General features: G+C 34.5%; 1 protein-coding gene across 1 annotated transcript in view; it reads right to left on the bottom strand.

The window, feature by feature from the left end:
* Nucleotides 1-15,539, bottom strand: part of LOC129741703 (probable G-protein coupled receptor 158) — a 351,812-nt gene that overhangs the window by 30,159 nt on the left and 306,114 nt on the right. The window contains exons 9-11 of the mRNA XM_055733449.1: nucleotides 14,089-14,273; nucleotides 2,556-2,667; nucleotides 1,226-1,239 (exon numbers count right to left, since the gene is read on the bottom strand). Coding sequence (XP_055589424.1) covers nucleotides 1,226-1,239; nucleotides 2,556-2,667; nucleotides 14,089-14,273 — 311 coding nt within the window. The remainder of the gene's footprint in view (nucleotides 1-1,225; nucleotides 1,240-2,555; nucleotides 2,668-14,088; nucleotides 14,274-15,539) is intronic.

Genomic DNA, 15,539 nt, shown 5'->3' with positions numbered 1-15,539 from the left:
AACATTTAAACTTCATATCTTATTGGGAAAAAAAAGTTATTAGCTGTTTAACAAGCGTATGTAAACAATAAATTCAATTGGCATCACTTCTGGTTGCCTAGCGAGGTATTGCATGACTACTTTTCATGCAATGCTTTGCGAGTTATTATCGATTTTGGTTGATATTTTTCTTTGAAAATTAAGTCAAATTCTAACAACTTCTTTACATTTCGGCTTACTATTTTGTTTCGGCCATCTTCAGAAAAACTTTGCGAGTCACCAGCAGTTATGTAAAGTGAATTTATTATTTATCAATGCCAAAAGACATACCCCTGTTAAACAGCTAATAACTTTTTCTTTTTCTAATAAGGTACGAAGTTGAGGCCCTCGACAAAGTTGTTCTGCGGAAAATTTCCTTTGGAGGATTTATAAATTTTCACAAAAATCATCAGCAGGCTCGGCTCTACAGAAGAAACAAAAGTCATGGTGATTTTTCAGTACAAAATATTCAATTTTCCCATACAAATCTAAAAGTTGAAATTTACTCATCTAAACGTTACTTAAAAATTTTGCAACAAATCATGGATGAGTTTTGAACCAAAACGAAGCATTTTAGACTCCAGGGTTTGGAAAATTCAAAAATGACCCCAAATCGACTCAGTCTACTGTAGTATAGCCAATAAATTTGAGGAGAGCGTGAATCTTGCCCAGGCAGGAGGAATTGTTTCATCATCGTCCAAATTATTTTCATTCCTCTAGTCTTTTTCTGTCGATCATGCTCGAATCTTCTGGGACGCGAAAGCGCGACATGATCACGTCAAACCATATTATTTTTAGTATAGAATAAGGGAAATACAAGTCCTTCTCTGACTTTCTGGCTCCATTGTCAAGAACTCTGAATAAAAATATTCCTATACTTTTGAGTTCCGTAGATTCGTTCTTTATTCATAACTGTCAAATTAACGTTAAACACAGAACGTATTTCTCTGTAAAAACATAAACTATCGAAGGTTTTACGGGTATTTAATGTTTTTATAGTCTCACAAATAAATATTTAAAACCTAACAATGCAAAATGAGTTGATAATGTTTTTTTACAAATTTATCTGGAAATAGGAGTACTAAAAACGGAGAGGCAAGTAGCAAAACCTAATGTTTGGCTCTAATGCATAAACTGGATGGGGTATCGTTATCATAGAAAGGAAAAATGCAATAGAAAAACAGGGGTAGAACATGGCAAAATTTACCTTTTCTCTGCTTCCTTTTTTCTGAAGATGAATTCGGAATATTGGTTGATATGGGTAGATATATTTTTTTGTTTGGTTTTGATTTCGCGATGATGATGATGGTTGTGTGTATTGATTGCAAGATTTCATACAATGAGCAGTGTTGTTGAGTGATGGATGAATGAATGAATGATCGAGATGATTGGAGCAGCCGATTCGATGTGTGAAAATTTCGAGTTTGGTCAATGGCATTTTTATTTGTGTGTGAGCATGATTGATTGCATGTCGGTGATTAAAAAGAGAAAGAGAAAAGAAGAAAAACAAACAACCATTTATGAGCAAATTCTATCTTAAGTGGTATACTTTAAATATTACAGGTCTACTGAAATTTGCAAAATTACAAGCTTACCGTTTTAGTCGTAGTGAATTTTTTAAAATGCTATATGAACTTTGTTTTTATGCAACGAATAAGACTAGTCTAAAAAAGGCATTGAAAAATAAAATCAAATCTATAAGAGTACAATCGATATCGCATACCAGCGATCGATTTTCCAACTAAAAATAACTAAAAAACGGAAGGAAAACGGGAATTAATACTGGAGTGAAAAATAAAAGAACCAGCTACCCAAGGGTAAACAGCAGGAGTGAGAAGAAAATGATTTATTTACACATCAATAAAAGTTGTTATTAGGTAGAGGTTGGAGGCAAAGTGTGAAGATAAATCAATCCGGCCCGCGCTCACTTCACTTTTCGTGAGAACAAATTGAATCGAGAAATGAAAAGCGGATCCCGGAGTAGGAAAATAAGAAAAAGGAAAATAAAATATTTTCATTCGGAGAGAAGTGAATGATTGAAATGCGAAATGATAAAGGAAAGTTGAAAAATTAAAAGTTGGAAAAAAATAAAAAGCATTTCAATTTGTATATTCAACACCGTCATTTGAGTGTTTGTGTCTAAATAATTTATCTGTTTTATACATTTGTGTTTGAGAATGTTGTATTCGTATTTTTTCTGAGCTTAGATCAAACAGTGTCACTCTATAAAAGTAGTAAAACAAAAACATTTTGGAATCAACTCAAAAATCTGTGTTTGGGTTTGAATTAGTTTGTAAAACCGTCATATTTGTGTAATAAAAGTGTACTGAATCAGCAGCACCTGTCATTCCGGTGCTTTGAGATGTTTCTTTTGTATTTTTTTTGATAAAACAAAATATATTTTTACACAACAAAAATAAATATACGCAACCATACTGGCATTATTCTACTCAGTTAGCAGCAGTCAAGTCAAACAATCTGTTCGTATTTGTTTGCGGTGCCACACACTTTTGGTGCATTGCACTAACTATATTTACCTGTAACGAAAATCTACGATGAGCCACCTTGCGGCCTCCCCTTCGTTTGCTTATGTGAGGATTGTCTTGGCGCAGGGTTTTGTTCTTTAGATACTCTAGTTGTGTGTACAGTCTGGAATAAGTAGAGAAAAAATGCAGGAAAAAAAAAATTCGAAAATTGTTAATGTTTAGGCGGAATAGCATAAATCGACTTTAACTGATTTGATTTTTTTTTCTAATCAAATAATGTATTTAACCTTAATTAATCATAGAAAACAGCGATAGTATGTGAGTAACATATTTTTTTCTGAACTTCAGTCAGACATTAAAAAAGTCTATTCAGCAACTTCAAAAAGTAGATAAAAACGTTCAGGGCCATCTGGTCCTGGCCACGGCCATTCTAGCCGGTTCCGGAATCCGAAAATTCAAAATGATCAGATTTTAACTTGCGACACATCAATAGAAAGCTCTTGACCTGTACATGATGGGAATTGATAGGAAAAGTGGTTCAAGGCCATCTGGTCCTGGCCACGGCCAATCTGGCGCGTTCCGGAATCCAAAAAATCTTAATGATCAGATTTTATCTTGCGACACATGAATAGAAAGCTCTTGAGTTTTGCATGGTTAATATATATAGTAAGATATGGTGAACCTGCCTGCGAAGTCTGATGAAACTACAGCTTAGCGTTTTTTTTTTTATAAATATTTCAATGTATGTTTCAATGTATTTTATTAACTTCCCACAAATTTTAACTAAAATCAATCAAAATTGAGGCAGAATGCCTGCCAGACCACGTGTTTTTCGCTCAAATTTAGAATGCTGTTACCCTTTGAGAAAAGTTTCTGGTTCCCAAATTACAATAAGAATGCATGATTATATTGAATTTCGTCCTTTTCCAAGTTTAAAAGGTGCACCAATAATTGATTCGAAAAGTTCAAGAAATTGAATTTCGTTGCCTACATGAAGGCGTTTTACATAGAAGGTTTAAAAAAGTGTATTTAAAAAGCGAAATTTTCGATAAGGTTTGCAATAGTAAATGATTTTTTTTCCAAAATATATTTAGTTTATTAAAACACAATGAACATGTAATAAAACATTTGATGTTTCAATTTTAACTTTTCATATAATCATTGTTCCATTTCTATTCATGTGTCGCAAGTGAAAATCTGATTTTGATTTTTCGGATTCCGGAACCGGCCAGATTGGCCGTGGCCAGGACCAGATGGCCCCGAACCACTTTTCCTATCAATTCCCATCATTTACAGGTCAAGAGCTTTCAATTGATGTGTCGCAAGTTAAAATGTGATGATTTTGATTTTTCGGATTCCGGAACCGGCCAGATTGGCCGTGGCCAGGACCAGATGGCCCCGAACCACTTTTCCTATCAATTCCCATCATGTACAGATCAAGAGCTTTCTATTCATGTGTCGCGAGTTGAAATCTGATCATTTTGATTTTTCGGATTCTGGAACTGGCCAGATTGGCCGGGGCCAGGACCAGATGGCCCCGAACTACTTTTTCTATCAATTCCCATCATATATACAGGTCAAGAGCTTTCAATTGATGTGTCGCAAGTTAAAATGTGATTATTTTGATTTTTCGGATTCCGGAGCCGGCCAGATTAGCCCTGGCCAAGACCAGATGGCCCCGAACCACTTTTCCTATCAATTTCCATCATGTACAGATCAAGAGCTTTCTATTGATGTATCGCAAGTTAAAATGTGATCATTTTGATTTTTCGGATTCCGGAACTGGCCAGATTGGCCGTGGCCAGGACCAGATGTCCCCGAACTACTTTTTCTATCAATTCCCATCATGTACGGGTCAAGAGCTTTCTATGCATGTGTCGCATCATGATATTTTTTAAATTTTTCCATGACAGTCACGGAATCAACTCAGGATAAAACCTTTATCGCATCATATTCATTTCATTTCCATCGTTGGTAGGGAGATAGTGAGGGCAGTATAAAACCAATAATTGGGGCACGATGAGCATTTTCTGCCGGTAAACCTAGCAGCGAATTCAACTCGAAGAAGTCAACTGAATAATAGAGCTACAGCTTGACTTGTTTCATCTGACAATTAGGGCTACTTGTAAGGTGTCAGAGATATTCAGAGGACTCGAGTTCGATTCCTGTTCGAGGCGATTTTTTTTTCATTTACCATTCATGACCGATGCTTTTTGCAACTAAACGGTGAGTCGTAGATCCATCAATCAAAGCAATAACAAAAAAAAAGGTTTTTTGTAGAATACTAATAATTCACACGCTTTTACATTATTTTTTTATTTTTTCTTGTGACACTTTACCAACGTTTTGGCATTCGTGTCAAACTCAAACATTATGTTTCTAGTGTTTTGTTTGGCAAATGATGCGACTAGCCATACAATGCAACAGCCAAAATAATCGATCATGAAAAAACCTCGAGTCTTCTGACCTTTCCGACACGTTATCAATAGGTTAAACCGTCATATGCTGCTAGATTCTACGGCAGAAAATGCTCATCGTGCCCCAGACAATGGTGCTCTGTTCGCTCCGAGTCAACAAGTCAAAGTAAAGTAAAGAATCAAAAATTTAGTAATGGGGAAAATTGAAGAACGATGTGTACATCATGTTGCAGTTCGTACATTATAGATCAAAATGATTTAACGTTCATAAGAGCTTATTATTCGGTGCTCAAAAGTTATAAATTTTTTTTTCACTTGAGAACCACGTTGGATTTTTTTTAAATATTTCTGTGAAGTGTAAAAGAAGATTCCTTTTTTGCTGAAAAATTAATACTCTGGAAGCACAAAACTGTTCCTCAGGGAATTGTTTACTCCTGAGTGCTCGTTATGCCCTATCTCCTCTAATATCTTCAAAATATATGCTTTTTTTTAAGTTTTAATGGAGTAAAACACAAATTAGGGTCGCTATAGAATCAAAGCAGTATGAGAAAATTGTTATTAAATCTTCTTAAAGCTCAAATTTGTTGTCAATGGGGCTTATTGTGCGACGCGAGTGACGTGACTCACGAAATTTCACTTCTTCGTCCTGACTCCAGAAAATGCTCTAGCAAAGAAATTTGTGTATCGATGAGTTCTGAAGACCAATAGCAGCTTATACGAACGAAAATTTCGAGACTAGAGAGGCTATTTAAGCCAGCAAAACGATATGAAAATTCGTGAGTCACGTCACTCGCGTCGCAGAATAAGCCCCAATGTTTTTTTTTCCTTGTAGGGGAGAGCCCACTGCGACCAGTAGTTGATCTATTGTGGTAATTACCCCGCGTTAATATATTCTATCAAGCTCACCTGCACTATGGGTTGAAGTGACAGTTGATTGCTGACTAAGCATTTTATCCCAATCGGGTATGATATCAAAGATGTATGATATAACCTTCTTAGGGCTGACCCCTGTTGCTGTACTGTCAACTGAATTAGAAACAAAAACCAGCGAAGATTTTGTTTTGAACTTCTGTACGTTTTATTTTAAAGGGTCAAAATCTTACATCAAAAGGATTAAAAATCTTGCTTGAATTTGATATTTTTACTTTGAAACATGATTTAGGCGGAAGTGTTCCCAAATGCGCAAAGCTCAATATGCGCATAAAGCCGATTGACTCAATGGCTGAAAAAACAATATATCTTATCAGTCCGGTTTGGGGAAAAACCAACTTCTATCACATGCCATGGACAAATTTTAATGAAATACAAAGTCGATTTTATTATTCACACAAGGTTTTGCAACGTTTTGATGTAATATATTGAACTTTAAAAATCATGTTAATAGAATCTCTAAACATAAATGTTTGTGATTTTTCTTTCTTATTCAGTTAAAAATCAGAAACTCAACAAATTGAAACTATCAGAAACGTTATAAATCATAATTTATTGAAATAAGAGGATTTTGAATGCCCGCATCAGGCAAGTTAATCCTCATCTGTCCCTGAAATTTTAACCCGTTACAGTCCCTTTGACACTTAAGAAACGCAAGCACCAGCGTAAATTTTCTGGATTTACTTTTTGTTTTATATTGAAATTTACTTTCTGATGAATATAAATTTATTGCGAAAATCTTGCGTGAATATACATAGGTACTCAAAATCCAGTGCACAGTTGAATTGAAGTGCAAAAAATCTGAGAAATAGCAAATTGACAAAAAGTTCTAAAAACAGGTACTTTTAAAAATTCGTCAAAAATTCTGTGTTTCGTATTTGGAAAATCTAAGGAAGCGAAATTGTGCCAAATTAACCCTCATCCGCATTAGATTTCATTACCCTAATCAGCACTTGTGGTGTCAATTTGACACCACAAGCTCAAATCGTTATAACTTTTGGCGTGTTAGACCGATTTAAACAAAACTTACATCAAAAGAAACCTTGTAATGTCAGTAAAATATGTTTAGAACATTATATACAGCTAAAGTTACAAGTTTTCTCGTTATTCAGCATGAAAGAAAAAAAATCCGAAAAAACATGCCTCACGAAAACTGCTGTAGTTCATATATTACACGTCCAAAAAAATATTTGTCTTATGCATATGAAAGCTGAAGTTAATGCCTACATCATGAAGACAAGAAATTTTTTTTGATTTTTTTGAATGAAATGGTCACAAAAAGTTCAAAAAAGTGGTCTAAAAAACCTACTTTTCATTCGATTACTAGTAAATACTGTTTGAGTGATGGTAGAGTTTTGAAAAAAATATGACTACAAAATGTATTAAAATTCCAACATTTTGCTGTCTTTAGATTTTTTATGCAACAAAAATTGAATTTACTAGAATTTTTCACAGACGACAGACGAAGTAATGATGCGTGTCGTACGTTTCTTGGTTGGAAATTTTCTATTGATAGTAGTTCACGTTTGCTTGTCACGACACGCATCATTATTTCGTCTGTCGGCTTCGCTCTCTGCCCAAATCACCACCCACCGTACCTACTCGGAGAGCAAACAAACACGTTTTGCTGGACCGCTGCTTGTAGTTCTAGAAATTCAGGAATGATTTTACGTTTATAATTTTCATATTTTTGTGAAATCTCACAGCGTGAATTGTAGCACCTCACTAGAATGTAGATTAAATTTGCTTTCCAATGAATATACTCTTGATTGGTCCAAACAAAGCAAAAGCACTGATAATCCGGGTACAACCTGACGGTGGACCACAAAAACAGATGAAATTTCAATTTGTTAAAAAATTGCGCAAAGTAGTGAACTTTGGAAAATTCCAGTAAATTCAATTTTTGTTGCATAAAAAATCTAAAGACAGCAAAATGTTGGAATTTTAATACATTTTGTAGTCATATTTTTTTCAAAACTCTACCATCGCTCAAACAGTATTTACTAGCAATCGAATGAAACGTAGGTTTTTTAGACCACTTTTTTGAACTTTTTGTGACCATTTCATTCAAAAAAATCAAAAAAAAAAAATTTCTTGTCTTCATGATGTAGGCATTAACTTCAGCTTTCATATGCATAAGGCAAATATTTTTTTGGACGTGTAATATATGAACTACAGCAGTTTTCGTGAGGCATGTTTTTTCGGATTTTTTTTCTTTCATGCTGAATAACGAGAAAACTTGTAACTTTAGCTGTATATAATGTTCTAAACATATTTTACTGATATTACAAGGTTTCCATTGATATAAGTTTTATATGAAGTTCATAATAATTCAAACGACTTAAATAGATTTTACTTTTGTGGTGTCAAAATGACACCAAAAGTCGGAAAAGGGAGTTTTTTTGTCCAGGCTTCCAGGGTTCGTCCATAAAAAAGTAAAGATGCAATATTGAAGAACTTTTGAATTCATTTAGGGTCCCCGAAAAAATTTTTGTATTTTGAAGCTTCTGAAAAAAGTTACAAGCCTTCAAACTTGCAATGGTGTCAAAATGACACCCTAATGCGGATGAGGGTTAAGTCAACTTTCCAATCCTCTTTGAAAATTTATCTGGTGTGACTTAATAAATTTTAACGGTTTATTGATCGAAAAGTACGGTTTTAAAAACACTTTTTTACATTTTTCTTGGTCATGATCTTTAAATTAAAAAAAAATCTTTATGTGCAAAGTATAACCACTGATCACACTGACAGGACACTTATAAAAAAATTCAACCATTTTCTGTCTAATTTTTTTTCTCAGATGTTGTAGGTTCGCAATACCGACGGCAGGTGGCGAACCTGAAAAATTTGACAAAAAATGCCCAGTAGGAAAAATGTACCTGTTTAGACCGATTTTATCGTAGAAATTGTCTGTTTTTTCAAAAGTTGGGTGGAATTTCCTAACTGGGATAGCATTTCTTTAATTCGATCGATGCGCACTCTAGAGTCGATAATGCGTAATGTTGGAAAAATTATCCAGAAAACGAAATCGAGTGTCCAGTCAGTATAGTCAGTGGTATAACTTCGAACTTCAGCTTTCTTGGACACTAAGTGAAATTTTTCTGTAGCTGATCTACAGTCTTTTTTCCGAATCCTTCGAGAAAGAAATCTTTTTTCCGAAGTTTGTTTCTTCGGATTTTTTTCATGACTTAAATAACGGAAAACTGAAGTGTTGTAGGTGAATATTGTCTGAATAACATATTTGAGTTACATTACAAGGTTTTCAAAAATTAAATTGGGTAAAAATTGTTTGAGAAGCCAGTGTACTAATCATATTTACGGAGGATATCATGGATGTTCACTTTATCTTTTTGCTAAATAATGGCATGATTCATGCACCAGGGGAAAAATTGGAAGGAATCTCCAAGAGAAAGAATTATTTTCCGGAGGGGTCAGGCTATAATTTAGCTCTGAATCCCATTTAAAATCTTAGAAATTCCTTTGCCAAATGTTAAGTTTGGATCAAGCCATGAGTTGCAAGTTGCAAACATGTGAAAGATACGAAGAAGCTTAAAGATTCACAAATTTTAGCCGGCCAAATGGCTCAGAAACCTTTGGTAATCCAATTGACTCAATGCCAAATCAATTATTTGACACTAAAGCTTAGTTCTTTTAGAAATGGGACACTTTCATTTACTAATAGCTCGTTAACTAGTTATTGGATATTAAAAATTTTGACAGCATTTTGTTGCCTGTAAAAAGTACTATTCGACCTATTTTTTTCAAAATTTAAAATTTATGCGTTTTTGAGATATGTACGATGCAAGAGAAAAGGAAAAAAATAATTTTGCACAGTTTCCTTTAAAATTCGTCATTATCAAATTGATAGCTGACAAAACCGTTGATTATTCAATGAATTACTGAGTTTTTGTGGTGGATAAGTATGCAAACACTGTTAATAATGTCCGCAAAGTTCAAATCAAGCATTGAAGTGAAGCACATGATCGGCAACAACGGTTAAGGATCATCAAGGAAGTCAAGTCTCATACCAGCATTTTTAATTTTCAATAAACGAAAAACCAAGGGTAGACCGCTGAAATGTCCAAAACCATTTCCTCCGATAAGCTGAAAGTGTTGCCTAGTGATGACTCATTTAAATCCAACCTCTAACAACCATTTTTTGATAGTTCCAAAGCTCTTAAGCTGTAAAACCGGTACCGAAAAAAAACGTTCAAAAATGTGGTCAAAAATAATCAAATTTGTTAATTTCGAAACAACTGTATCCACTAAAATGCTTCCAGTTTCCACTTTCCAGAGAAGTATTGGACCAAAAACTATCAGAAATTGAAGATCTAGGGTGAAGCCACCTAAATTATAGATTTTACGAAGTATAAGTTGGAGAAACTGATCAATACCATGACTGAAAAAAGTGTGCGCCGGCCAATGGGAGATACCAAGAATAAAGTAGGAATTTCTTAAACAAAAAACCGTAAATATTTTTTTTCAATTTTTTTCATGAAAGATAATAACATTACCTTCTTTTTCTTCATAGAAAGTATTTCGTTCAAACGAATGGTTTTTGAGATACAGGCATTCGTAACTGTCCCATTTCTAAAAGAACTAAGCTTTAATTCGTAGAAATTTTTTTTTATCGAGTAGACTAATAGTGTTTTCGTTTATTGCCAGTGGCAACCTAGTTATCCACGAGTTTTGCCCTAACTGCTGTTATTGTGTTCGTTTATTAATTCAGAAGTCCACTAGTTTTGCCCGAGGTTTGAACCTCAAGCAGGTGGTTGCAACCCGTAAAAGTTGTCAGTGTTGGGGGTCAGCATAAGGTTGACTATAGCAACCATATATTTGCATCGTCCCGGGTGACGATTCTGTTTGTTTATTCTGAGACAGTTTTGCCCTGCGCCAGTGGAGAAAAACGAAAACGGCATAAGTTTGCAGCTGTCAGTTTATCGAAAATTTTAGGCTTTTTTCTTCTGAACATTCGCTGATTTTTACCATACATAGACTAGGTAATTTTTTTCTATAAGATGATAAAATGAAGAGTTTATTTTGCCACATATAAATAGGCTCGAATGATAAAATTCCCGAAACCTATGTATAATTTCCAATGCTGTTGTTTAAACAAACCGTTAAAAATTGACAAGGAACAGCGCCATACGCCGTACGAAAGGATGCAATCTTATAAGGAGTGTAAAAAAAATGCTACACTTGGTTTTATGAATATTTTTTGAATGCATGAATGTAAATTGACGAAATTTTCAGTGAAGTTACCTGGCAATGTTATGTTTACACATGCAAATTTTTGTGTTGTTCAGTCTAGTGGTTTTTGATATAGCGTCCATTGAAGAAATTTTTCAACTTTCATTCTTGGGCAACACGTGCGCCATCTATAATGCATACTATGAACACCCTTTTTTTCAAATCAAGGCTTCTTTTGATTATGTTTGCTGTTTCTTGAAGCTTGACCTTAAAAATAACTCAAAATTTTAAATTGGTCGAAGTTATAACAAATAGGTATTTGATTTTTATCACCCTACTACTGTTTTTGCGTAATGGCACGATTCCAGATCCAACTTAAATTTTGTGGGACTCATTGAAGCGCTTTGCAGAGAAAATGGTCGCACTTGGAGACAGTCTTCTTTGTATTTTTTAGCCATTCATCGTGTCAATCGTTATGAAAGACTGAGTAATCTGCAGTTTCCACACATCGTTAGCCTCCTCCAGTACTAGACATTAAATCGTTCTATTTCTTCTCCTTGTTTATCTTCAAAAAATAGAAGCAGGACTAGTCAACAAAAAGTTTCCGATTGGAAACTTGCCAGGTTATCGCTAAAGAGTTCGTTTTGCTATCAATTTCGAATAATTTCAAAATATCTCCCCACAAGCAGTTCAAATATTTTGCGCACGATTTGATCACCGTATTTTGTTTATTTTAGCGGTGGGAAGCTTTTTTACCTTGTAGGAATGAAGTCAGGCCTGTTTACAAGTCAGCTAGACGAAGCAGTCAGAAAAAATGACTTTTTTTTTTATCACTTCTTCTATTCATATTTTCGGATGGAGCTTGAAAAAACCTCTCACATTCCTCCCGCTTCATGGAATCAATTATCTTCACTTCTATTCAAATTGTAGCTCACTATCGGGTCCTCTAGAATTTCTTAAACAATTTACCATGTGAGCTCTGGCCAAAAAATTGATTTCCAACTGTTTTTGGGTCGATCCTGCCCAAAAAAAAATTCTCAACGAGCTTCAGTATTGGACGGTATCTCAAAAACTACTAGACATATTGTCACCAAATTTTCAACACGTATATCCTACATTAAAGGTAAATGTTGCATTTTTTCGAATACACTCCTTACGTTCTCAAAATAAATAAACTAACTTCTTTGTCTTTGTAGAAGGGACGTATACTCAGAATACTTGAACGCTATCCTCTACGCCAATGACGGCGGCTAAACCATGTTACTTGTGAACTGGTAAACTTGGTAAATTTATCTGGTTCATTTTCCCTTAATTTTTTTAACAATAGAAGCTAACTAACAACTTCGGATAAGTTAGGGGAACCAATTGTTTTATGAAGTTGAGTTTAAATTTAAAACCCTCCCACACTCCCAAGCAGAAATATTGATTATATGCGTCTCTAAGCAGACATTTTCACGTATCATATTTGTTTCTATAGTACAAAATTTAGTACTTTATACTAGTTTGAAGCAATTGGCAAAACAGCTTTAAGCTGAAAATATTCGATAAGGTAACATCACAAATATGTTAAGAAACTTCAACATCGATTTGCTCGAAACTTGTCAAAAAGTAATACGAACCCTTCAAAACTGACTACATTTTTGTTATTGTGGTGTCCTCGAAGACATCTGGTGGCTCAACCAAAAAAAATAATTTGAACTGATTCTAAACGGTCATTGGGGCTTTACACATGTTTTAAGGCTTAGCTAGCACATCTTTGGTTTCACTGATTTCGGTACGTCAGACACCACAATTGACAAAGTTCTGTGAAACATTAGATTCTAGAAATTATCAAAATTATGTTACTAATGACTGAAATCGAAAAAAAATCAATCATTTCTTTTGTGAATAACTTTGGGTGGCCTGGATGGAAATCAATGAAATTTGCTGTAAATCTACCACGTTCACAGGTACACATGTTTTGTGACGACCAGTCAAATGATTTTTTGAGATAACGTCCAATAAAGGAATTTATAGACCACAATTTTCGGGCAGGACCTTGAAAATCCAGAAAAGTCCCAACGATGGACCCCAAAACAATCAAAGTTTATTTGGTCAATCGTTAGAGGAGAACTTATAAGCTTAAACCTAATGAGCTAAAATTTGAATTTAAGTAAAGTGGATCAATTCTATGAATGTAAAGAAGGAGTGAGTTCATATTCAACCAAGCGAGATCCAATGATTTCAACTAGAAAAGTGGTAAAGCAGGTAATTTTTTTTTCAGTTGACAACGAAACATGTCATGTCGGGCTTTATGTCTTCAAGGTAAAAAGGCGATCCACCGGAAAAGTATACATAATACGGTGGTCAAACCGTGCGCAAATTAGATCTAAATATCCACAAAGCAAGTATAACGTGTAATAACCCATAAGCTTCAGTATCAGCTTACCAGATAAAAAAATACGTTGTTTGATAACAGAAACACGCACGCAGAAAACTTTTTAGCGATCATCTGTTAGTTCAACAGCCAGAAATTTTTCGTTGACGCGGCTCAATGTTCCAAAGAAAAACGAGCAGAAAAAGTTGAAAAATTGAAAGCCCAAAATTTTAAGTCGTTCAACATGCTTTCTCAATCTCAAGAACCACATAGGAAACTCCGCACATGTGAACATTAAATTACTAATCTGAGCGTCACTAAAAATTTAATTTCTATCCAGGCATTCCAAAGTTATTTACAAAAGAAAGTGTTGCATTTGTGTTGATTTAAAATAACATTCATTCAAATAAAATTATCACTGAAAGGTTTTTCATAATGTTTAAATTAAAAATAAATTTCCTGTAATATTTCACGCTTTGATAGAAAAAATCTTAGTGTGATGTCTGTTAATACCATTTTAAGTTTTTCTATTTTTGCTAATTTTGGATTTATGTTTTAAAGTAGAAAAAAGTTATCCAATCATTTCGTCAAAGATGCACTTAACATTTCACATCACACGTGGTCTAATATTGACCCCAAGATAAGTTCCGTCTTTCTTCATCGCTATTTTCTGCTGAACAACAACACTCACCTTTTCAGTTCGGCCCGGATGTCCTCGGGGCTCATCTCCGAGATGGTGACCTCGCCAACTTCCGGATCGCCGACGCAGATGCCGGCATAGGTTCCAAGGCCGCCTCCGTGGTGGGAACTGTCATGGGCACCCTTGAAAGCATCCACAGGTAAGCGGAATGATACATCGTGGGCAAGGGAACGAACCTGCGAAGCTAGTAGGATGCAACAGCGAGCCAACAACAACTGACAATTTTTTTTTGCTTTGCGTTTGCTTTGCTTCTGTTTCAAGTCCTCTCAACTTTACTTACAAACAACTTACAGTGAACAGCGAAAATGGACAACGACAATCACAAGTTTACCGGACAAAGTTTAGAGCGCGAAACAGATAGATGATGTATAAAGAACAGAGAGAGGACATAAACATAACCAATGCACACACCAACATTCATATAGATATGTATACAAGAGATTTTTCTTTTTCTGATTTCCGTAAACACAGAGATGAGGAAAGCGTTCCGGAAGTAGACAGTGAGAGGTAGAGATATCTTGACAGGGATTGGTCGAGGGTACAGATACATGAAGAAAAATACATCCAGGATGGTCGAATGGGAGGAAAAAGGTCTAAGAAATTCAGTAGGAAAAATTGGGAAAATACGTTTCTTAGACTAGTTCAGTATGAAATGAAAAATGTATGACCTTGGAGTGTTTTATTTAATTACAAATTTTCTAATTGTTAATAAAACCTAAGTTTGTTATTCTACTACACTCAGTAAAATTAAATGTGTTTCCTGATTCATGAGCCATTCCCCTAATTTATTAACTATACTACATGTGAGGGTTAAAGTGGTCCGTTCGGAAGTTCGATAAGCGACATGCGGCGGGACATCTTTTATATTTACATTAGGGTGGCAATGAAAAAAAAACAGACCATATTCATTTTGTTAATTGGCCCAAAAACCTGCCTTGTACAAAATTTTTCTTTAATAAAACTCGATTTGCGCTCAAAATTTCGATTTTTGACCCAAAAAAAAATCATAGAAGGGAGAAGTAAAAGAAATCGGGGTAATCGAAACTTATTTTTGCAGCCAAATGACTAAACAAAATTGATGTTTTTGTTTTTTTTTCTCGATAATTAACTACTTTTTTGTGTTTACCCGCCTTTCGAAAAACCGATGGAATGTTCAAATGATGTTTACGCATTGACATGTAAAAATAATAAAACCTGTTCCAATCCTCATGTATAACATTTGAATGTAAAGCATCTTTCACTTTATTTTTTGACAACTGCCAAAAAAGACAACAGTGACCAAAATTGACAAAAATAACAAAATAGCAAATAGTGACAAAAATGACAAAATAAAAAATTATAAAATTACGAAAATTACAAAAACTAAGAAAATGATAGTTATGGATAAAAATAAAAATGACACAAAATACAAAATTGACATAATTGGAAGAAATGGAAAAAAA

The sequence above is a fragment of the Uranotaenia lowii genome, chromosome 2 (genome assembly GCF_029784155.1).
Source record: "Uranotaenia lowii strain MFRU-FL chromosome 2, ASM2978415v1, whole genome shotgun sequence".
Taxonomy (NCBI): domain Eukaryota; kingdom Metazoa; phylum Arthropoda; class Insecta; order Diptera; family Culicidae; genus Uranotaenia; species Uranotaenia lowii.
This window is presented reverse-complemented; position numbering and strand designations above follow the sequence as displayed.